Here is a 24,347-nt window from a genome sequence, read left to right as displayed (position 1 = left end):
TATGAAGTACCATTTCACGCCAGTCAGAATGGTTGTGATCCAAAAGTCTACAAGCAATAAATGCTGGAGAGGGTGTGGAGAAAAGGGAACCCTCTTACACTGTTGGTGGGAATGCAAACTAGTTCAGCCACTATGGAGAACAGTGTGGAGATTCCTTAAAAAACTGGAAATAGAACTGCCTTATGACCCAGCAATCCCGCTGCTGGGCATACACACTGAGGAAACCAGAATTGAAAGAGACATGTGTACCCCAATGTTCATTGCAGCACTGTTTATAATAGCCAGGACATGGAAGCAACCTAGATGCCCATCAGCAGATGAATGGATAAGAAAGCCGTGATACAGATAAACAATGGAGTATTACTCAGCCATTAAAAAGAATATATTTGAATCAGTTCTAATGAGGTGGATGAAACTGGAGCCTATTATACAGAGTGAAGTAAGCCACAAAGAAAAACACCAATACAGTATACTAACGCATATATATGGAATTTAGAAAGATGGTAACAATAACCCTGTATACGAGACAGCAAAAGAGACACTGATGTATAGAACAGGCTTTTGGACTCTGTGGGAGAGGGAGAGGGTGGGATTATTTGGGAGAATGGCATTGAAACATGTATAATATCATATATGAAATGAGTTGCCAGTCCAGGTTCGATGCACGATGCTGGATGCTTGGGGCTAGTGCACTGGGACGACCCAGAGGGATGGTATGGGGAGGGGGGAGGGAGCAGGGAGGAGGGTCCAGGATGGGGAACACATGTATATCTGTGGCAGATTCATTTTGATATATGGCAAAACCAATACAATAAAGTTAAAAAATAAAATAAAATAAATAACCGAAAATCAAATAAATTCTTCTAAGTTAAAAATTTGTTGGGTTTGGGAAAGACATGAGGGTACTGTGAAGCCTACCATACTAAAAAATCAAAGAGGAAAGGAATCTCGCATTTTAGAAGGCAGTGAATTTTTAACAGAATCTACAAAAGTGGGAGCAGGGGGTTTTGCCTGCTTTTATTTCCCACTGCTATTACTTTCATCCCACAGACTAAGGCCTGATATATAGAGAAGAAAAACCCTGAACACATGAATAAAAAAAGTTAATGTAAAAAGGTAAATTTTTTGTTTACAGAAAGCTATCAGGTATAAGGATGGAAGTCTTTATGTTTACTTTTCTATTACTTTGGTCACCATGATTGACAAACACTTCTTAGGGGAAAGAAAGTGAAAGCATTAGTTGCTAAGTTATGCCTAGCTCTTTGCGACCCCATGTACTTAGCCCACCAGGCTCCTTTGTCCACGAAGTTTTCAAGGCAAGAATACTGAAGTGGGGTGCCATTCCCGTCTCCAGGGGAACTTCCTACCCAGGGATTGAACCCAGGTCTCCCACACTGCAGGCAGATTCTTTACCATCAGGTAAGACTTCTTGGGGGGGGTGTGGTGGGGCTCACTGATATGAATCTCTGGGTGTGGAGTGATAAGAAAAAGGTCTAGGAGAAACAGTTTCACCCTTTCAGGAGCATGTCATTAATACCTACCTTGGGAATAGCCAGCTTGTCTTTTTCAGAGCTTTCTTCAGAATCAGAGCAGGTGTAGTTTTCACTGAAGGACACGATGGGGTTCACCCTGGGCTTGTGAATGGCCTGGATGGTGAGTTGCGTGCTGAGGAGGTTGCTCACTGCCCTCAGTGACGTGCACACGTTGGGGGGCAGAGAAGGGTCTGCCAGGAGGTCAGTGATGAGGCCGTGAGCTTCGCCCATCACGGCAATATCCACAGTGATGCTGGTTCCTGAAGACTAAGACACCAAACACAGGAGGTTGGGTGAGAAAGGCTTGAGGCTGGAGGCACAGGAAGGGAAACTGGGCTTTTTAGAAAAAGTGGACCAAAGGGTGATAGTAAAGTAACATGCCAATCACATTTCTGTTTCAAATTTTGCCCAAATTTGCCATATCTTTTTGCTATTTTTGTGTTAATAGCACATTTTTTACTGCTAGACCCTGTAGACTTTGAAGAAACAAAAAGATAAAAATTATTTTTTTAAATAAAAAGCTTCAGGAAACAAAAAAAATGTTCATATCAATCACTCTTTATGAAGATCTCAACATTTTAATGTACTTCATATAGTAGTGAAAGAAAGTGAAGTTGCTCAGTCATGTCTGACTCTTTGCGACCCCATGGACTGTAAGCTACCAGGCTCCTCCGTCCATGGGATTTTCCAGGCAAGAATACTGGAGTGGGGTGCCATTTCCTTCTCCAGAAGATCTTCCCAACCCAGGGTTTGAACCCAGGTATCCCACATTGTAGGCAGACACTTTACCATCTGAGCCACCAGGGAAGTTCACTTACTTCATATAGTTAAGTCTCCATCAATAGACGAATTGAAAAAAATGTGATATGACATATATATACACATACACACACACCCACATATATATAATATATATATGGTTGGCCAAACAGTTTGGGTTTTTCATATAATCTTACGAATTTTATATAGACACACACACACACACGTGCATATGTAAATATATGCCAGGCTTCTCTGTCCATGGAATTCTCTAGGCAAGCATACCTGGGTGGGTAGCCATTCCCTTCTCCAGGGGATCTTCCCCATGACCCAGAGGTTGAAACCTGGTCTCCCACATTGCAGGAAGATTCTTTACTGTCTAGTCACCAGGAAAGCTCACACACACATACACATATATATTTATGTACATATTATGTATAATATACTTATGTGCATTATATATATATATATATATAATGGTATACTACTCAGTCATAAAAAGTTTCATTCTGAAAAGTAACATTAATACACTATAAAATTTTAATTTTAGTAATATTCTCATATGATATTTGAGCCTGGTGTGTGGTAATTATTCAATTAATATTAGAAACATAAGAAGCACCTCATTGTGCTGTTCAGATTCACAAACTGTCCCTCTTGTTGTCAGGAATAATAGAAATTTCTGTTCTGGAATTCTGTGGCACATCTGTCATATTCTGCCAAACTGCTTCTCAGATTCAGAGTTATTACTCTATACTTGCTAAAGGAATGAAGAACATAAAACACAGAGGACAGGGATTTCTTACAACCTGCTGGTCAGGCTAATGTAGACAGGAAGATGTGGGAGCAAGGGAGAGCACAGGCAGGGTCAAGGTTCATAAAGTAGACGAAGCTGAAGGATGGTATGCAGACGGCTGTTAATACTGGAATGGTGCTGCAGTATGAGGCACAGGGAGGCAAGAATACTGGCGTGGGTCACTGCTCCATTCTCCAGGGGATCTTCCCACCCCAGGGATTGAACCCAGGCATCCTGCATTGTGGGCAGATTCTTTACCAGCTGGGCCACCAGCGAAGCCCACGAGGAAGCCACATAACTTTAAATTGAATAACAGTGACGGATGTGCAGGTTTTGGAACTAGGCTATTTGATCCAAATTCTGACTCTTGACCCTACCACTTTCTATCGCATGATCTCTGGCACATTAGTGAGCTCTCTGTACTGTGTGACTTCTCCATCTGTAAAATGGATATAGTATAGTACCAGCCTCAGAAGGTTATTTTAATAAGAATTAAAGGGCAGGGACTTCCCTGGTGGTTCAGTGCCTGAGAGTCCGCCTTCTAATGCAGAGGATGTGGGTTTGATCCCTGGTTGGGTAACTAGGATCCCATATGCCACTGAGCAACTGAACCTACGTATCGCAATCACTGAGACTGAGTGTTACAACTAGAGAGAAGCCCTCGAACTACAAAGAAAGATTCTACTTGCTGCAATGAAGATTCCAGGTGCTGCAACTGATGCTCAATGCAGCCAGAAATAAAAAATTAAATTAAAAGAGGACTTAAAAAGTAGATTATATACAAGGCACTTACAATTGTGCTGGTTATAAGTGTCCAATAATGATAATGATATAAATAATAGAAGTGATAATTCTGGAGATTTTCAGCAAGAAGTTATTAGAAGTTAGGCTACATAGTTGGGAGAAAATAAACTTTAATCATTCTGACAACAGACTTGAACTCCAGAGATATGAAAAATTTAAATGTATAAAATTATCAGATTATTAAAAGGAAATATGGGGGACTACTTTATAATTTGGGGATTAGGAAGACTGCTAAAAGTAATATAAATGGCATAAATTGTCAAGAAAACACCTAACAGATCTGATGAAACACAAAACTTCTCATAAGAAAATACGCTATAAGCAAAGGTAAAAAACAAACAGTCCATGAAAAAATACCTGCTACCCAGAGAAGATAAAACATATGTGAATAAAAGGCCTCTAAAAAAATAAAAGTCATTAGAGAATTCCCTGTGGTTTCACTGCTGAAGACCTAGGTTCAATCCCTGGTAGGGGAACTAAGATCCTACAAGGTGTACAATGGGACTACATATATACATATATATACACACACACACACATATATATAAATCAATAAATGATAAACTGGGAGAAAGAGAATGAATATACAATTCAAATATAATTTAACCATCAAATACAAAAAAAGCTACTTGCCTCATGAATGTTTAAGATACAAATTAATGCAATAAAAGCAATGTTTACTTATTAAATAAAAAATAATAAAAGATTACTAGCACCAAGTATCAGTAATGGGTTGAGGAAATGAGCAGTAAGTAAAAGCAATACAATATTTTTGGCAAGAAGTTTTTGCTGAACCTATCAATTTATAGTTTAAATGTACATATTCTATGATCTAGCAAGACAATGTAGACATCTAAAGAAAAACTACATTTACACAAAAATACAAAGACAAGACCACAAAGGGCACTGCAATGTTCTGATAACAATCAAAGAGTGCGGCCATAAATGCATATCAACAGAGACATTTTTAAAAAATGTTACAATATAAATATAAAATATCATGTACTTGTTTTAAAATATTTGGGTAGATCTGCAAATGTTTATTTGGAAAAATATTTATAAAATATTGTTCTGTGGGGAAAAATGTATGTCACAGAAAAAGTGAACATGTATTTTCTTTGTAATCAGAAAAATATGATAATTATGAAAATACCCAGCATCCATGAAGGTATCTAGTCTTATAGCAATAGCAAGGATAAATTATTCTGTAAAGCTATCATATAGAAACTATGCCTTTTCATACTAGAATAATACGAGTAGCAATAGTAATACTGGTGGATAATAATGGTGACAGCTGATATTTATTCAGCACAAGTCTACAAGGTAAGTACTATTATTTTTTTATTTTTATTAGTCAAAAATCACTTGCCAAATAACTGAGTCAAAAATAACTCTGCATCAGATAGCTGGAGCATGAAAACGTCAGGCTGCAAACACATACTCTATTTCCACAGCCCCAGAGCTGAGCTAGCAGGACGAAATAAATACCGAACGTTTTCATTGTACGTTACTAAATATATCTGTAATTATTTAATCATTTTGCCATGTTTTTCTCTCTCTGTAGGTTTAAATATGTTCCATGAACTGACATGAAAATTTTAGTGTAACATTAATAGTTTTAGGATATATGATTATGTTTATTTCACATATTTACTTACATGGTTAACTTCAAAAATGTCTGTGAGAAATGCTACGGAATTAGTTTAACATTCCCTTTTAGAAATGTATTCTCAAATACATCTCTATTTATTATTATTCTGAGAAACTCATCCGGTATGATCTTCTTAAACAATAACATACATTTCTTCCCATGTTGTTCTAATAAACTTAATCTACTACTTAATCACTGTACTGTTACCTTAGAAAATTGAAAGTTTAAATCAAACTTTGTAATCAGGACATAAAATTTCAAGATGTTTTGACAATAAAATTAACAGTTTATATTCTAATGGCTAATAATTTAACACATTTCCTCAAAATGGTCTCAATGCATAAAACTTACAAATCTGAAGAAAAATCAGAATACATTCACTGAAAATTATGAATACACTTTAAAATAAATTATTGGTGAGAAAATAAGTCTATCTTATAATTCTCTAATTTTATGTCTTTTTAAAACACTTTTTAAAAAGTAATGGATGAATTTCTTATATATATTCAGAAAAAAACCAAATGCCTAAAAAATTGAAAAGTAATTTTAAAATAAAAACAGAACTGAAAACTCATCCTTACAAGCGAATGTCAGTATTACATAAGAATTTAGAAAACAAGTACATTATGTAATTCAGGGCTATAATACTGTTGCTTTCGTGAAAGCAAATGTCTTCAAGTGAAAACAAAAGCAATATTCAGGCTAATAAAAAGCAAATTATCCAGAATGGAAATTGGCTAAGAAACCAGACACTTTTACTATTGAAAAAGTCCCCCTACTGTTATAAACTCAGGACTTTTCTTTTAGTTTTATGATTTTAAAATTATATAACAGTTAAAAGTTTATCACACATAAGAAGTTATCAGTTTTTGGCTCAAATAACAAGAGGCTTCAATGAGGCATGAAATCTAAACCCAACCATCACATTCATTTGTCACAAACTCGCCAAGACTAACCACACATGAATTGCTGAAACACAGAAAAGATACATGGGCTGCTATTTCAATAAACAGAAGGCAAACTATACAGACCCAGACACATTCAGGGAGTCAATTTAAAGAAATTTCAGGGGAGCGGGGCTTTGGCTGATTGGTAGTGTTTTTTCAAACAAAAATACAAAATATGAAACATCACGCAGTGACTCACACAGAGGCTATTCCCACACCTATTCAATTTTCAAAATAATTCAATTTCTAAGTATACCAAATAATGCTCAGTAAAATTTTCATTTAACTGGTGAAATCTTAGATAGTGATAATAAACACTAAAGGTTAAGTTTATATTAAAGCTACTTTAAATGAAAGTCTTAAGCTAACAGCCTGAAATCATCTTTGAGTGCAATAAATAACCCTACTGAGCATAAAACCACAGTTGAGTCTTTTTATGGTGCACATGATCAAACGAATCTTTTCTTAAAAGGAGTGACCAAGCAATAAAAAAACATTTTACTTTGCATGCTATCCTTATAATGGAAACATTTATATTTAACATTTAAGAAAATGCAAGTATAATTTTCTGGGTCCTATTTAAATGACAACCAAATTTGGATTGCCACCTTTAAATAGAAAATCTGGATTTTCAGTCTGATAAACAGTGGAGTAAAGTGCAGTTTTATAAATCAAACCAAAAATAACCAGTTCTTTTGGTAAATCCACCACTTTTCAAAGCACCCGGTTCTTTCAACATCTTCCTTTACCCCTTCATCTCCATCCAGTCTATTTCACCATCTCCAGAAAGTCTACCCCATGTTAGTTGCTATGGTAATAATCTAGTTTGCTTCCAAGTTACTTTACTCATCATAAACCAAAGACCCAGAAAAGCTGGAGTTAGAGATAAGTTAAGGAAACAATAACAAATACACTTAGAAATAACATTAAATGTAACTCCTAGGCTAGGCATGTATCAACCAATTCAATTATAGAAAATTTGTTTTTATGGTCACTACTTCTGTGGTAAAACTTTGAAATTACACTACTGGTATGATAAAGGGCAAAGATTTGAACATGTGTAGGGGTCAGAAAAAACTTATACTCTAGGTTGAACATCTAAATGTCTAAACTACTGTAAGCTGCAAATTATAAAAAATTTGACAAATAAATCTATTTGATCAAATGACTAACAGAATGTAAAACAAAATTATGTATATTTAATTAACATGACAGATTATTTACTGAGGTCCTGTGTTTGGGTTTCTACCAACATGTTATTCAGTAATGGAGAATTTCTTTTTGTTAAAGAATGTTAAATTTTATTATAATTACATCATTCAAAAATTAGTTTAATTTTAACTGGTAGTAAATGCTTATCCATGACTAAGTAATAAACACAGAATAAAGCAAAATTATAAAAGGCATTTGTGAAAAGTCATAGAAATGGAGAATTCTTCAAGGAAAAAAATCATTCAGAAGTCTTAAAAGATAACTATAGGAACAAGGTAAATAAAAACAAAGTAAACAAGCATTATTTCACTTCAAGAAAGTGAAGGTGCCCAACAGTAAAATCAGAAAGGGTTTGAGAAAATTGATGTCAACATCAATTAGTGATTCAACATGATTATCTGGTATAGAGGATGAAGACAATGCATCCAATTCTTGACAAAATTTTTTGGGATGGCATCAGTATAGTCAAGCTATGGCTCTTCTCCCTATATATTTTGAAGCAAATTTAAATTGATAACAATGCAATAGGCTAAATACATCCCTGCTCAAAGGCAGAAGATGTAGTAATTCTCCAGTCTTCTGACTGAGTGAATCATTTGATATGTCACTTGCTTTGGGCATTAATTTATTCTAACTGGAGGAAAATAACTGGAAGCAGCACAAAAGCCACTCTTCATAATTCTACATGAAACTCAAAGATAGCTTACAAATGTAAAAGCAATAGAGGTAATTATCTAGACAACCAAGTCAAGTTGCTGTATTCCTCAAATTACACCATTTTTTTTATTCAATATTTTATGTTTTGTGATGGTTTCCAAAATCAACAATGGCTTTTCTTGTAGGAGATATTGTATCCATTGGAGCAATCATGGTCTCCCCTTGAAAAATCAGAGAACTAGCCTGGATCTTTCTAAGATCCCTCCCAGATTCTTTACTGTCGGAGCCACCAGGGAAGCCCTCCAATTGTATAAGTTGAAAGCATTTCTTTATATAACATACATATATACATATATCAGAGAAGAAAGGAGGAAATAATTTTCAAACTATCTCTTGGCTCATTAAGGGTTTTAAATTATTTTATTTTTAAAATTTATTTTATTGAAGTATGGTTGATTTATAACATTGTGTTAATTTCTGCTGTATAGCAAAGTGATTCTGATATATATATATATGTGTGTGTGTGTGTGTGTGTATTCTTTTTCATATTTTTTTCCATGATGGTTTATCACAGGATAGTGACTGCTATACAGACATAAATTTTTTTAAGTATTATGTAGACTTTGAAAATTTATTTCACTGATTGCTAATCCTATTCAAGCTTTACTTCTAACTTATAATTGAGTCACTGATGCTGTTTCCTTCTTATAGTGAAACGTCTAAAGTACAGTGAATACTTATGGGGAATGGGCTTCCCACATGGCTCAGTGGTGAAGAATTCACCTGCCAATGTAGGAGACTCAGGTTCGATCCCTGGGTTGGGAATATCCCCTGGAGAAGGAAATGGCAACTCCCTCCACCATTGTTGCTTGGGAAATCCCACAAACAGAGGAGCCTGGTAGGCTACAGTCCATGGGGTTGCAAAAGTGTCAGATAGACTTACTGACTAAATAGGAACAAATTATGGGGAATAGACTATACTCTGGGACTTCCACTCCCAATAGTTGAGTTGCACTTTGCCAAGGGTCAGTTTTGTTTTGGTCCTAAATCTATTCAGACCAGTTGTAACTGTCACTGCAACTTATATGCTAATAAAATATCTATAAACCAGTGATATTTGAACAAATAATGGAATAGTTTCTATAAAAATTAAACTGAATAATTTTAAAGACTGCATAAAAGATTCATAAAGACAAAGCCCTGACATCAATTTCTGTTAAGTAGGGGTGAAACAACTGCAAAGATTCAACAAGAAAATGATAACGTGCCTGAAAAATTCTCAACTCAGAATGTGTCTAAATGCCTAAGTCAATCCTACTGTTAAAAAAAAGCAAAAAATAAAAAACATGAACCTGGTAGTCATATGGGTATGCTGCATGTAAGATAAATTGGGACTCTAATTAATATAGTAAAAACATACACAAAGAGAAACTCTCTTGGCTTTTCATCAAAAATGTGTGAAATCCCCATCATCACAAATAGAGTTAAATATATATTACTAGAGGTACAGAAAATATGTTTATGATTCTCTGCTTTAAAAACTTTTAAAATTAACAGACCAATTACTAATTAAGAGGATGCTATACTATTTCGAACCCAACAGCTTCTTTCGCTTGAAATGAGACACAATATAATGGTCAGGTCAAAGTTATTCATCACTATTCCTGGAACAAGGGAAAGACAGTGAAGTTTGGTTTATGAATTAGCACATTATATACAAAAAGTTACAAATGTATATTTTCATCATGTATATAATTCAGAAGGTGTTATATATAAGAAGTTGGAACAAAGATAAAACAGTGGGATATTAAAGGAAGTTTTCTTCATTTATCAATATCAAATTTTTATTTTATCTGGTTAGTACATGGGGCCTTTGTGGAGAGGAAATGGAAACCCACTTCAGTATTCTTGCCTGGAAAATCCCATGGACAGAGTAGCCCAGTGGGCTACAGTCAGTCTGTAGGGTCGCAAAGAGTTGGACATGACTGAGCGCAGACACACACACAGACAGACAGACAGACACACACACACACGGTGCCTTTAAGAACACAGGATCTAGAATCAGAATCAGATAGCTTGTGTTTAAATTTCAGATCTGGTGCGATTTGGGGCAAGTCACTCATCTCCTTAGCTTTTGTATTCTCATTTCTAGAAATAGGGTAAAAATAATATCCACTGTATAGTATTATTGATGATTCAATGTGATCAGGTACATAAAGACCTCAGTAGAGGGACAAATAGATTCAAGGTATTAGATCGGATAGACAGAGTGCCTGAAGAACTATGGACGGAGGTTCATGACATTGTACAGGAGGCAGTGATCAAGACCATCCCCAAGAAGTGCAAAAAGGGAAAATGGTTGTCTGAGGAGGCGGCCTTACAAATAGCTGAGAAAAGAAGAGAAGCTAAAGACAAAGGAGAAAAGCAAAGATATACCCATGTGAATGCAGAGTTCCAAAGAACAGCAAGGAGAGATAAGAAAGCCTTCCTCAGTGGTCAATACAAGGAAATAAAGGAAACAATTGAATGGGAAAGACTAGAGATCTCTTCAAGAAAATTAGAGACACCAAGAGAACATTTCATGCAAACATGGGCACAATAAAGGATAGAAATGGTAGGGCCCTAACAGAAGCAGAAGACATTAAGAAGAGGTGGCAAGAATACACAGAAGAACTATACAAAAAAGATCTTCATGACCCAGATAACCATGATGGTATGATCACTCACCTAGAGCCAGACATCCTGGAATTTGAAGTCAAGTGGGTCTTAGGAAGCATCACTATGAACAAAGCTAGTGGAGGTGATGGAATTCCAGCTGATCTATTTCAGTTCCTAAAAGATGATTCTGTGAAATTGCTGCACTCAATATGCCAGCAAATTTAAAACTCTCAGCAGTGGCCACAGAACTGGAAAAGGTCAATTTTCACTCCAATTCCAAAGAAAGGCAATGCCAAAGAATGCTCAAACCACCTCACAATTGCACTCATCTCACACTCTAGCAAAGTAATGCTCAAAATTCTTTAAGCCAGGCTTTAACAGTATGTGAACCAAGAACTTACAGATGTTCAAGCTGGATTTAAAAAAGGCAGAGGAACCAGAGATAAAATTGCCAACATCTATTAGATCATTGAAAAAGCAAGACAGTTCCAGAAAAACATGTACTTTTGCTTTAATGACTACGCCAAAACTTTTGACTGTATGGATCACAACAGACTGGAAAATTTCAGGAAATGGGAGTACCAGACCACCTTATCTGCCTCCTGAGAAATCTGTACGCAGGTCAAGAAGCAACAGTTAGAATCAGACCTGGAACAACAGACTGGTTCCAAATTGGGAAAGGAGTATATCAAGTCTGTATATTGTCACCTTGTTTATTTAACTTGTATGCAGAGTACGTCATGTGAAATGCTGGGCTGGATGAAGCACAAGCTGGAATCAAGATTGCCGGGAGATATATCAATTACCTCAGATATGCAGATGACACCACCCTTATGGCAGAAAGCAAAGAGGAACTTAAAAGCCTCTTGACGAAAGTGAAAGAGGAGAGTAAAAAGCTGGCTTAAAACTCAACATTCACAAAATGAAGATCATGGCATCCAGTTCCATCACTTCATAGCAAATAGATTGGGAAACAATGGAAACAGTGACAGATTTTATTTTCTTGGGCTCCAAAATCAATGCAGATGGCAACTGCAGCCATGAAATTAAAAGACACTTGCTCCTTGAAAAAAAGCTATGACCAACCTAGACAGCATATTAAAAAGCAGAGACATTACTCTGCCTACAAAGGCCCATCTAGTCAAAGCTATGGTTTTTCCAGTAGTCATGTGTGGATGTGAGAATTGGACCATATAGAAAGCTGAGCACTGAAGAATTGATGCTTTTGAACTGTGGTGTTGGAGAAGACTCTTGGGAGTCCCTTGGACCACAAGGAGATCCAACCAGTCCATCCTATGGGAAATCAGTCCTGAATATTTACTGAAAGAACTGATGCTGAAGCTGAAACTCCAATACTTTGGCCACCTGATACGAAGAACTGACTCACTGGAAAAGACCTTAATGCTAGGAAAGATTGAAGGTGGGAGGAGAAGGGGACCATAGAGGAAGAGATGGCTGGATGGCATCACCAATTCAATGAACATGAGTTTGAGTAAACTCTGGGAGTTGGTCATGGACAGGGAGGCCTGGTCTGCTGCAGTCCCTAGGGTTGCAGAGTCAGACACGACTGAGTGACTGAACTGAACTGAGATTGCCTGGCCTCCAGGACATGTTTGAAAAATATTATATAGCCCTGTACCATAATTATTTTGCCTTGAAAAAGACTGTGTGTGAAAGGGTACATATTGTATGTGTGTGTTTGTCTTCTACATATACTGGGTCTATAGTTTCTTTATAAATGGAGGCAACATACAGATATCATTTCTCTACCAATGTAAAGAAACACAAACAACAAAAGCAAAATTTTAAATAGTTTCCCTTTTTATTCTAGGTAAATGTAGTCATAAAGATTGTATTCCCTACTCCCATAGACTCCGAGTATTTTGGAGCTGAATTTTAGGCTCTTAGAAAGTGATTGTACAGAAGTCCTGGTTTCATTTAGTATGGTTGACTGCCCTGGTATGATTTATAACGCACTACGAGAAAGGAATTCTGAAAGCAGGCATCTCAGCTCCATTGTTGGAAGTTTTTTGTTTTTTTTTTCCCCTTTCTATTTAGTCATCTTGGGAGGCACCCTGGGAGGCAAACACAGCATGGGAAGAACATTCTCAGGATGAAAAGGGAGTTGGGATAAGGGAGGAATAAACAGTATAAGGCATGACAAATAAAGGAGTCACTGGGACTTTTCTTACCCAGCCTTGGTCTTAATGCTGGGAAAAAGATGCCTATTGGGCTTTGGGGAGCTGTCTCATTCTATTTCTCTAAAGCAGTTTGCCACCCCTCACCCTTCAAATCTTTCTCTCTGATACCAGTAAGCAGTCTTTTAGTCTTTAGTGTCCTAAATTCACTTAGGAGATGAGCTGGGTTCGATAAATGATCTTTAGTGTATTACTGGTTCTGACCTCAGAGCTAGCAAAATTGCATATGTGTTTATACTTTCATAGGACCCATTTATAATTTTAGACTTGAAGTTGGTTGGGAAATTTTTTAAAAATGAAATCATGTGAACAGTTTGCAGTAACTCATTGTAGGCTGAACCTTGGCTAAATGTCATCCTAAGGAAGCAGATGTTTGCTTATTTTAATTTTCTGGCAGGGAATATGAGTTGACCTTTGGATTTTCTCCTTAAGATAATATATATGTACAGTAGGAGGAAAACATATAGGGCCCTTCATTAAACTGCTTTCTAAAAACATCTTGCTTGGTTAGGCTCATTTGAGATGTGAGTCGCAGAAAACTCTAGCAGTTGCCAGAATTCTTAACTTCCTTCTCCTTTGATGTTCAGAGAACATTCCGTGTTACCAAATAGGATGTACATGTACATGGCCTTATGTTCTTACATATTTCCCTGCAATCTGTCTGCAAATAAGCCTAAAGCTGTTAAAACAGTCCTTTCGTTTATGTTTTCTAAGATCTTCAAGACACTAGCAAATTCACCCAATATCCTCAAAAATAACAATGATCAAAGAATACTGTTTTATTATATAGGAAATAAAACATAGTTACGACATCGCTTACTCAAGTAAGAACCTGTTATCTCGAAGAAGATAACCTTAGCTGCCATTGATTTGCAGGCTGGTTCTCTCTTTTTCTTCTCATTATGAAAGATGAGGTGGCTGTCAAAGCTAGGAGGAATTCAGGTAATGGACCATTCCCGTGACTGCTCATGCAGATGAATTGGGAAGGCTTGGTTAAGTATAAGTTGCTATGTAAATAAAAACCATGATTATTTCTGTTAGATTCTCTAATTGATTATTTCTGGATTCTCCGATTGACTATGAACTTGTAAATATTAAAGAAAAAAATCAGTCTCTGACATAAGTATGAACCCCGACATAAGCATAAATGATGGTTTTTTGTTTGTTGAATTTTAAGAATTGCTATTAAACTTAAACGTGAAGGTTTCTGTTTGCTTAGCCTAGAAGCAACTTCAGTGAACAACAGATGGCAGTCTTCTGCCTTTTAAAAAGAACTCCGGTTGTCTGAACATCTTTTTGAATGGGTGCTGCTCCCTAAGTAACAGGAAGAGTTTTGTTTCTTTTTTCACAGAAAAAAAGAAAAAAATCAAAACAAAACACAAAATCCTTACATAACACTATTAGTAGAAAGTAAATAAAATATCCTAAATTGTGTTATACCTCTCAGGATCATTGTTAATGTGGAACTAGATTTATATCCTTAAGAATTTGTCTCAATTACAAACATTTCATCTCTGTCATCTTTCTCCATTTTTATAATCAACCCATGGTAAACATAAGCCATTTTCATACACAATTTGATGTAAAATTTTTTTTTCATGTGTAGTTTTCTACTGTGTTCAAATAGTCATAAAACACAATCATCAAGACACACATTATTGCACAGGGTTTTGTGTGCCTGCATGGGTTGCAAAGAGTCACAGGCATGTATTAGCAGCTGCTTTATTCCCATTGTATTGTCTTCAGATTCTTGCCCACCTTGGTGCAATGGGCACTTACTCAACGCTACTGAATTGCTTCCACCACTGTGGCTCAGATGGTAAAGAATATGCCTGCAATGCAGGAGTCTTGGATTCAATCCCTGGGTTGGGAAGATCCTCTGGAGAAGGCAACGGCTACCCACTCCAGTAATCTTGCCTGGGAAATCCTGTGGACAGAGGAGCCTGGCAGGCTACAGTCCATGGCATCACAAAGAGTCAGACACAACTGAGCAACAAACACACACATACGCACACACAAACGCGGCTGATTCAGGGGATTTTCAAAGCATGCTGCAGCAGCATCCGCACTGGTTGCAATGTGAATGCCTTTGGGGGTATCCTGTACTTCATCCGCTGGAAGCACCAACACCAAAAACAAACAGCTGAAAAACCCTTGGAGCCGTAACTTTTGAAAAACCTTCCATTTCTGACCAGTTCTCACATATATTCAGAGAACTTCTCTTACTGCATTTGTGACAGTTTTCCATTCAGCTTTTGGTTGCGATCACTTGATGAAAGCTTGTCTTCCTCTGTTTTTAAAAACTGGAGTATAATTGCTTTATACTCTTGTGCTAGTTTCTGCTGTGCAGAAAAGTGAATCAGCTATATGTATACATATATCCCCTCTTTTTTGGATTTTAGGCTGCAAGTTTGAGGAGGACAATGGAAATGCTAATTTTTGCTCACCAATTTAACCCAAGTCTTCCTTAGTATCTGGTACTTTTCAGGCATTCAGTGTTACTAGAAATGAGTGCAGTCATAAGCAGCATTCTCTAAACATCTAAAAATAAGTAAATTTCCTCTCTCTGGTATTCTATTTTAAAGAAATGTAAAAAAACAAATTACATTGTCCAAGGTATTTTCTTAAAACAAGTAACTGAAATCTCTAGAAGCCATCCTAAAACATGTAACTTTTTAGCACAATATCAGATAAAAACTGAGAATTATTAGACTAATACTGAAATCATGAATAAAAACTATATTCAACAAACTGATTCTGGAACAACTACTATACAGAAAATAGTAAAACTGCCAAAGAGAAGTAAGTACTGATAAAAGAAAGCAACTTTACATCTTTCTATAATCTGTTATATATATGAAAGGAGTAATTAAGTAATAGGATTGAGATATAAGAATGAATATTTTCTGGAAAAGAGAAAAATCTTAAAATGAATGGAGGTAGAGAAAGAATGGCCTTTAGGGGGACACAGTTCAGTTCAGGTTGAAAACGGTGAATCTGTGAATAGCTTGCTGACTATAGCTAATAATACTGAATTGTATATTTGGGTGGCCCTAGTGGTAAAGAACCTGCCTGCCAATGCTGGAGATGTAAGAGAAGCAGGTTCAATCCCTGGGTGGGGAAGATCCCCTGGAGGAGGAAATGGCAACCCACTCCTGTATTCTTGCCTGGAGAATCCCATAGACAGAGGAGCCTGGCTGGCTACAGTCCAAAGTGTCAGAAACAGTCAGACACAACTGCAGCGACCTAGCACGCAAGACAGTAGATCTTTTTCCTTCCATTACAAGGGAAAAAAATGTGTTACTACACATGGTGACAGATGTTAACTGATTGACTGTGGTACTTGTTTAGTAACACACACAAATATTGAATAATTATGCTATACATTGAAACTAGTATAATGTCTTGTGTTGACTATACCTAATTTTTGTTTTATTTTTTTTAAAGAAGGAAGGGTGTGTCTGGAGAACTTTGAGGGAACATATCAAGTCAGGAAGATGAGCCAAATTCAAGAGCTTTCATGAGCTACTAAAGGCCATTGGAAACCCCTGCAGGGCCATGATTTATTGGTGTGTGTGAAGGAAGGAGTCAGGCTGACTTTCGGGCTTTAGGCTTGGGCAGATGGGTGGATCTTCCCTGATGGCTCAGGGATAAAGAACCCGCCAGCAATGCAGGAGACACAGGAGACTCAGATTTGATCCCTGGGTTGAGAAGTCCCCCTGGAGGAGGAAATGACAACCTACTCCAGTATTCTTGCCTGGAAAGAAGCTTGGCGGGCTACAGTGAATGGAGTCTCAGAGTCAGATACGACTGAGCGACTGAGCATGATCATGAGATGGGCAGCTGAGAATCTTTCCTTAAGTTATTAGAGAAGGCAGAAGCTTTGGTGTGGGTGGTCAGATACTCAATAGTTAGGAAATATGTGATATTTACAGGATGATTATAGTTGCACATCAGGAGGGACCCCTGAACTGAAAACATGCATTTGGGTATTGACGACATGGACATGGCCCTAATGCTGCCATGGGAATATATAAGGAGAAGAGAGAAGTAGACAGAGGGCAGAGCCATAATCAATAGCAACTTTTAAAGGGGAAGAGAAACTCACAAAGAAAAATGAGAAAGGACAACAGAAAACCAAGAGTGTAAGGTCAAATAGGCCAAGAGAATGCTTTTGTCAATAGAGTGGAACGGTCAGCACAGAGCAGTGAATTTGAGAGATTAATACATTCTGGAAAACTATCCATGATCTTAGCATCTGGAATGTCACTCCTGACATTAAAGAGAACAGTCTCAGTGAAGTGCTGATGCTGTGAGTCACACTGCAATCAACTGAGCAAGGAAAGGAAGATACGAAAATGGGAACGACATAGACAACTCTTTTGTGAAAACTAGTTGTACAATGGAAGGTAGAGATCTGTCCACATCTAGAGGGAAAGTGGGCTCCAAAGAGCTGCTGAGCAAGTGAGCAGACAAAAATGTTGAAGCGGGGGTCCCCGCTAGTGTGAGGGGTTTAAAACACAGTAAAGACAATGCGGGTGATAAATAAATCAAGGGATAAAAGAAGAAAGCAAAGGTTGAGGGGATTAATCTTTTACAACCAGGCATCTTTCTCATGGTGACAAAGAAGAATGTTAGTAGATTTGCAGGTGAGACTTTAGAGTCCTTACTCTTTGGCTTTTATTTACTCTGTAAATTAGTCCTGAGTCCCTGGTTGAGAAAGTGAATCACACGATGTTGAGGTTAGAGATGCAAAAAAGAATGAGGAATGTTTGAAAGAGGAATAAGAGCTGGCTAGATTCTCTAGCAATCCTGAAGGTCTAGCTGTTTGGAGACATGAATTCCAGTATGTTTTCTACATACTTTCTGGTGTTGCATAGCCTGAAGATTTACATGAAAAGGCAATGAACTGAAAACAGGAAGGATCTGCTAGATGGGAAAGAAAAAAGACTAGACAATTGGACTGGAGATCCTGGTGAGGTGGAGGAACAGGTGCAGAGTAGGCAAGAGCAGAAAAGCATGATTCAGAATGGGGTAAGTGTTTGCATGAGAAAGATGGATACAGGCTTCCATGAGTAGACTAATCTCTCAGGCAGGCTTTCTGCTTTTTATTAGTAGAAAATAAGGTTGAAAAGGAAATATGAGGCCAGATTTTAGATGCCCATGAATGAAAGACAAGTTTCCTAATTCTATCAGTTGGCAATTGGGTGATGTCTGAGAAGGAAAATGATGTAATCTAAGAGGACACAGGGTTTGAGGAAGGTGAAGGTACAGCATAGATGGAGATAGGTTAGACCAAGGTTGCCACAATAATCAATATTTGAAACCAGGATATCTGCATCATGAACGACTAGGAAGGGAAGAGTGAGAGTAAAATTAAGAAGAATCAATTGTACTTGTAAACTGACTGGATATTGGGACATGAAAAAGTGCAATGTATTTGTCCCTGAAGCAGTCTTCTTTACTCTGTCTGCAATATTCTCTCTGTTCCTTCTTTCAGGTATTTCTTTAAGAGTTTCTGCCTTCACAAAATAAAATGTGGATAGTTCACTTATGAATGTATAAGTCCATACTTCTTGCTGTTGTTTAGTCACTAAGCCATGTCTGACTTTTTGCAACTCCATGGACTATATCCTTACAGGCTCCTCTGTCCATGGGATTTCCTAGGCAAGAATCATAGAGTAGGTTGCCATTTCCTTCTCTAAGGGATCTTTCTGACCCAGGGGTCAAACCCTGTGTCTCCTGCAGGCAGATTCTTTGCCACTGAGCCACCTGAGAAGCCCGTAAGTCCATACTGGGTCTGACCAATTGTCTAAAAAAAAACATGTTTTCTTTGGATATACCATGGTCGTAGCCCTCCACAATGTTAAACTTCCAAGATGATGAGTGGATACTCATAAGAGCCTCAAATTATTTTAATACAATATAAAATCCTTTATAAATGTATTTTAAAACTCAATACATTTCAGTTTCTATAATTAATAAAAGAAACCATCAATTAAGTAATAAAGCTTCCAGACTTATAAATAGATCAAATGTCAAAACACTTTTAAATCAAATTTTTTGAGAATTTAGAATGCATTTTTCTAGAGAAATACTATTATACATGGTATCGCTTAATCCTAGGTTAGCCCACAAAAGTTTATAAAAGCACTTAATAATAAATGTGATAGCATTTTAAAATTTTTCATTGTGAATGCACCCTTTTTCAATCACACAGCAATATTTTTAGAGACAAAATATTTTTTCAATGGTGTGATTCAAAAAGAGGAATATGGCGGCACTGAGATACAGTCATTTCTGCCTCACTTATTCAACATATTTTAACTTGAACATCTACTGGGTACCTGGGACTGTCCACACCCTCAGGCTCCAGAGATGAATGGGTTTGGACTGCTGCTCTCAAGCAACTTGCAGTCTAGTGGAAGATGTTCAAGGAAATGAAAGGGATCAGAGGATAAAACAGGAAACTGGAGGAACCTGTGGATATATTACCACTGCCTCTGGTTATTAGGAGAATGAAAGAAATTGTTTCTCAAAATTAAAATGGTCTCAAAATTTCTGGTCATGTGGTTCTCTTCCAAACACACTGAAAATGGCTGCTCCGAACGGTATCACCATTCTCACCTGTATCTGTCCCCCAAGCAGGATTTTAAAAAATAATAATAAAAAGCAATTCTCCAGAGAAGACAAGTGTGAGAGGGAAGAAGGATATAAAGATAACACGGGTGGATAAAGCACTTAGAAGATGATTGTGCCTGCATGCTAAGCTGCCTCAGTTGTGTCTGACTCTTTGTGACCCTATGGACTGTAGGCCGGCAGGCACTTCTGTCCATGGGATTCTCTGGGCAAGAATACTGGAGTCAGTTGCCATTTCCTTTTCCAGGGGGGTCTTCCCGACCCAGGGATTGAACCCGAGTCTCTTATGTCTCCTGCATTGGCAGGGGGGTGCTTTACCACTAGTGCCACCTGGGAAGCCAGTCATCACTCAGATATGAAAACCTCTTTTTTTCCAGGCATTTCCCTCAAAATCTTCAGCCCTTGGAACTCTTAGAGCTCCAATAGCCAAGTTTCATCTTGGAAACATGGATTTCAGGCCTCCCCAGCTTCCCATACCCCAGTAACATGTAGAGAACTTGAAGCCCCCTTGTCTCTTACAGGACTTGAGGGTCTGCTTCCTGACACCTAGTTTTAAGGGATGGGGTGAGCTTATCTGTGAATGATTTTGCATACAGAAAACACTTGTGTAAACTACTAAAACCTAGTAATATCACTTCTTGATTTTCCTGAAGGCAACTCCCAACACTAGAAATTACATTAGAAAGGGAATGACTTTCAAATTTTGAAACTAAGGTTAAGTAAACTTGCTCAAAGTTACACAGATAGTAAGTGGCAGAAGTCGAATTCCAATGTAGGAAGTCTAGGTCTATATGACTGATTACAATGCTAAGTATCTTGGGTAACTCTTCCTATATATGGTCACCTGCTACTGCTACTGCTACTGCTAAGTCGCTTCAGTCGTGTCCGACTCTGTGCGACCCCATAGACGGCAGCCCACCAGGCTCCCCCGTCCCTGGGATTCTCCAGGCAAGAACACTGGAGTGGGTTGCCATTTCCTTCTCCAATGCATGAAAGTGAAAAGTGAAAGGGAAGTCGCTCAGTCGTGTCCGACCCTCAGCGACCCATGGACTGCAGCCACCTACTTTTATGATATGGAAGTATCTTTGCCAATTTTTGACCCACTGTTAGTTTTGCAAATTCTTCCTTCAATTAATTATCAACTTACATCCCTGTTATCAAGGGGAACTTATTAACATCATCAGTAAACTTTTAAGAATTCCTGGTATACCCCCTTCCTTCACATCTTTCCTGAAAATCAAATTAAACTGTTTCCAGAACTAAGTTTTAGGGAAGACCAGCACTATTAATATTTATCCATCAGGAAAAATGCCATTTGTTCCTTCTCCCTATTTCTCCCGCTCAAGCCGGATCTCTTGTAATATTTGCTTCTGGAAGGAGAAACTAGTGGGCTTTGGTGGAGACTTCTGTGGCTACTACAAAAATCTGTCTTCATTTTCCTTTTAGGTGGTAACGAAAATTTTATAATGCATCTGTCTGAAAGTCTGGGTTAATTATTTCAGTTTAAGAAACTGGTTTCAGTTACAATCTGATTATATTCAGAATGTTACCAGAATTCAGAAAATAAACATGATTATCTTTGGATCAGCAGACCCCAGTAGTTCACCAAGATATTTAATAGGCAGACGGACAGAATTATAAAATTTTCTATGAGAAACATCTCAAAATGATACCCGTTCCTCCTCCTGTTTAGCAACAATGTGCTGCTGAGGAAAGGAGGAAATCAGGCAATAAAATAAGTCATTTGGTCATAAGATGAGTCACTCAGCACTTATGTCATAGATTTGTTTTCTTCCTTGCGGACATAATTGCTAGTTCAGTCAATGCTCCCATATGCCCTGAGTATTGCAATAATAGCATACTTAAGATGTACAAATGATGAACAATTTGTTGCAATTCAGCACAGATCCTTTAAGACAAAGATCTATGCAAAGAAGATAGAATAACTTTGAGAGTGATCTTTAAGATCATAATCTTGTAAGACTAATAAAACTGCTGGTTAAAAATGTGGCCTAGCTGTTTTTTTCTGGGGATCAAGAAGAAGGACCCAGGAAGAGACTGCTAGTGAAATTCTTCCTCTTTAGCAAAAATTTCAGTTCATTTTAATTTTATTTCATCTTAAAACAAGGATATTAGAAGTATGGTACAAGAGCTTCCCAATTAGAATATCCCATAAAAAGTATATGCAAAGTATTATTAAAGTAAACACAACACAGAAGCAATGAATGTTTTCACACACTGATTCAGATGACAAACTAAAAACAGAAATTAATACAGACTGAAGTCTAACTAAAATAGCTTTGAACTGTCTTTCTTCTGGTTTTAATATTCCTTGCAAAGACTTTTCATCTACAGACAACTTCAACTTATTATACAGCGTATCATCATCCACACTCTAGAGAAGATTGTAAGAGGATCTCAGATGACCAACAAACAGGTCCTGTGGCTGCTGGATCAGCTGACAGATTTGACTGTGACTGTGACCTTAGGGACTGGGATACCATTTTAACATTAAGGAGGATATGTCCAAGACATTGAGAAGTGCCTCAATTCTGAGCTCTCTTCAAACCACATACAGTGGATATTGTGACAACTCTCTATACCAATCATGGTGATTTCAGCCATAAGGGCAAGAATTTGGTCCAGGATGGGCAGCCATTAGTCAATGTGAGTCTGAAATAAGATAGGAGAGAAACTTTGCTGCTTCTGGGAAAGGAAATCCTCTACCAAGAAGGAAGCCATGTTGCTGCTGCTGCTGCTGCTTTTAAGTTGCTTCAGTTGTGTTCAACTCTGTGCAACCCCACAGATGGAACCCCACCAGGCTTCCCTGTCCCTGGGATTCTCCAGGCAAGAATACTGGAGTGGGTTGCCATTTCCTTCTCCAATGCACACATGCATGCTAAGTCCCTTCAGTTGTGTCCGACTCTGTGCGACCCCATAGACAGTAGCCCACCAGGCTCCTCTATCCACGGGATTCTCCAGGCAAGAATACTTGAGTGGGTTGCCATTTCCTTCTCCGGTGATGTTGCTACCAGCAGCCATCTTTGGATTGTAAGTGGAACCAGCTTTAGGATGGAGAAAATAGTGTAACAGTAGCAAAGTGGAGAGAATTAAAAAATCTAGGTCCATCATACAACATTACTGAGCCTTGAATTCACTAATCCTGAAGACTTTCTTCCTTTGGCCTTCCTATCACAACAGACAATGTATGTGTGGTGTGCTCAGTCGTGCCTGACTCTCCATGACCCAATGGTCTGTAGCCCACCAGGCTCCTCTGTCCATGGGATTCTCCAGGCAAGAATACTGGAATGGGCTGCCATTTCCTACTCCAGGAGATCTTCCTAACCCAGGGATTGAACTTGTGGCTTCGCATTGGCAGGCGGATTCTTTACCAGTCAGTCACTTGGGAATCCACAACAGACAATAGCAATATTTTTTTTTATTACTACAGCTAGTCTGAATAAAGCATCCTTTTGCTTATGGTTGGAAATAATTGACACAGCATAAAATTTTACCACATGTGTATTGACTAGTAGATAAGTAGGTGGTAATTTAAATAAAATCTTACAATGTACCTGTCTTACAAGTCAGAGGTAATAATTTTGGTTTAAAAACTGGTTTTACTTAGAATGTTACTATGTTCAGAATGTTATGAGATAATAAAAAAAATCTGTTTATCCTGGATTCAACAGAGCCTGGTAAGGACAGAGAGCCGTGAAGCAATGGACAGTTTCACTCTAGCCCATGGCCCCACATCTAACACCAGAATGTAGTACTCTATCCACATTTGTGCCTTAACAGCAAACTGCCATATGCCATGGACCTTACATGACTCATCAAAACACCATTCATAAAATTCGCCTGTGCAAACATACTCTGTCACACATGTGTGGCTCTCTGAGGTTCTTGAAGATAAGAACCCTTTTATATTTATTTTCGATTCCCACAGCAACTTTAACCAGACTCAGCCAAAAGGTGCCTCATTAAATTAAATGAACTGTTTCGCTCTAGTTCTTTCTTGCAGAAAACAAAACATTTATCAAGTTGTTTACTGGGAATTTTAATTTACCTTTATATAAATTTCTAAATAGGGGTAGGATTTCACAATTCTTAATTTTCTGCCTATTGTTTCAGTGAAACACTCTTTTTTTAAAATATCATATTTTTAAAATATCAAAAAAAAATATTTTTTTAAAATATCATTTTCCTACCTCTGTGGACTTCTAATTTCATCCTGCTACCATGGATAGCCTATTTCTTCTTTTAATTTGTGATTTTTTCATTTGATCTCTGTTTTTTACTTCTTTCCCTCTTTTCAACATAAGAAATTTTCCTTGTTAATGAAATTGTTCTTTGACCCCATCTAAGGTACAATTCATTTTTTTTTAAATTCAAATCTATTAAACTATTGGAAAGAGAGCTCTCTTCTCTCTTAATACCCTTTTTAAAGGTATTGAGTCTTCCACTCATGGCAGTCTGATTTCTGTCTCTTCC

At 37.5% G+C, this 24,347-nt stretch overlaps 1 protein-coding gene across 1 annotated transcript in view; it reads right to left on the bottom strand.

Moving 5' to 3' along the window:
• The window catches only part of LOC105000199 (cGMP-inhibited 3',5'-cyclic phosphodiesterase A), a 348,425-nt gene that overhangs the window by 68,271 nt on the left and 255,807 nt on the right, over positions 1-24,347 (bottom strand). Inside the window, exon 3 of the mRNA XM_010855927.1 lies at positions 1,542-1,799. Coding sequence (XP_010854229.1) covers positions 1,542-1,799 — 258 coding nt within the window. The remainder of the gene's footprint in view (positions 1-1,541; positions 1,800-24,347) is intronic.

The sequence above is a fragment of the Bison bison genome, unplaced genomic scaffold (assembly GCF_000754665.1).
Source record: "Bison bison bison isolate TAMUID 2011002044 unplaced genomic scaffold, Bison_UMD1.0 scf7180017864370, whole genome shotgun sequence".
NCBI lineage: Eukaryota > Metazoa > Chordata > Mammalia > Artiodactyla > Bovidae > Bison > Bison bison.
Note: the sequence above shows the minus strand (reverse complement) of the source record. Positions and strands in the feature narration are given on the sequence as shown.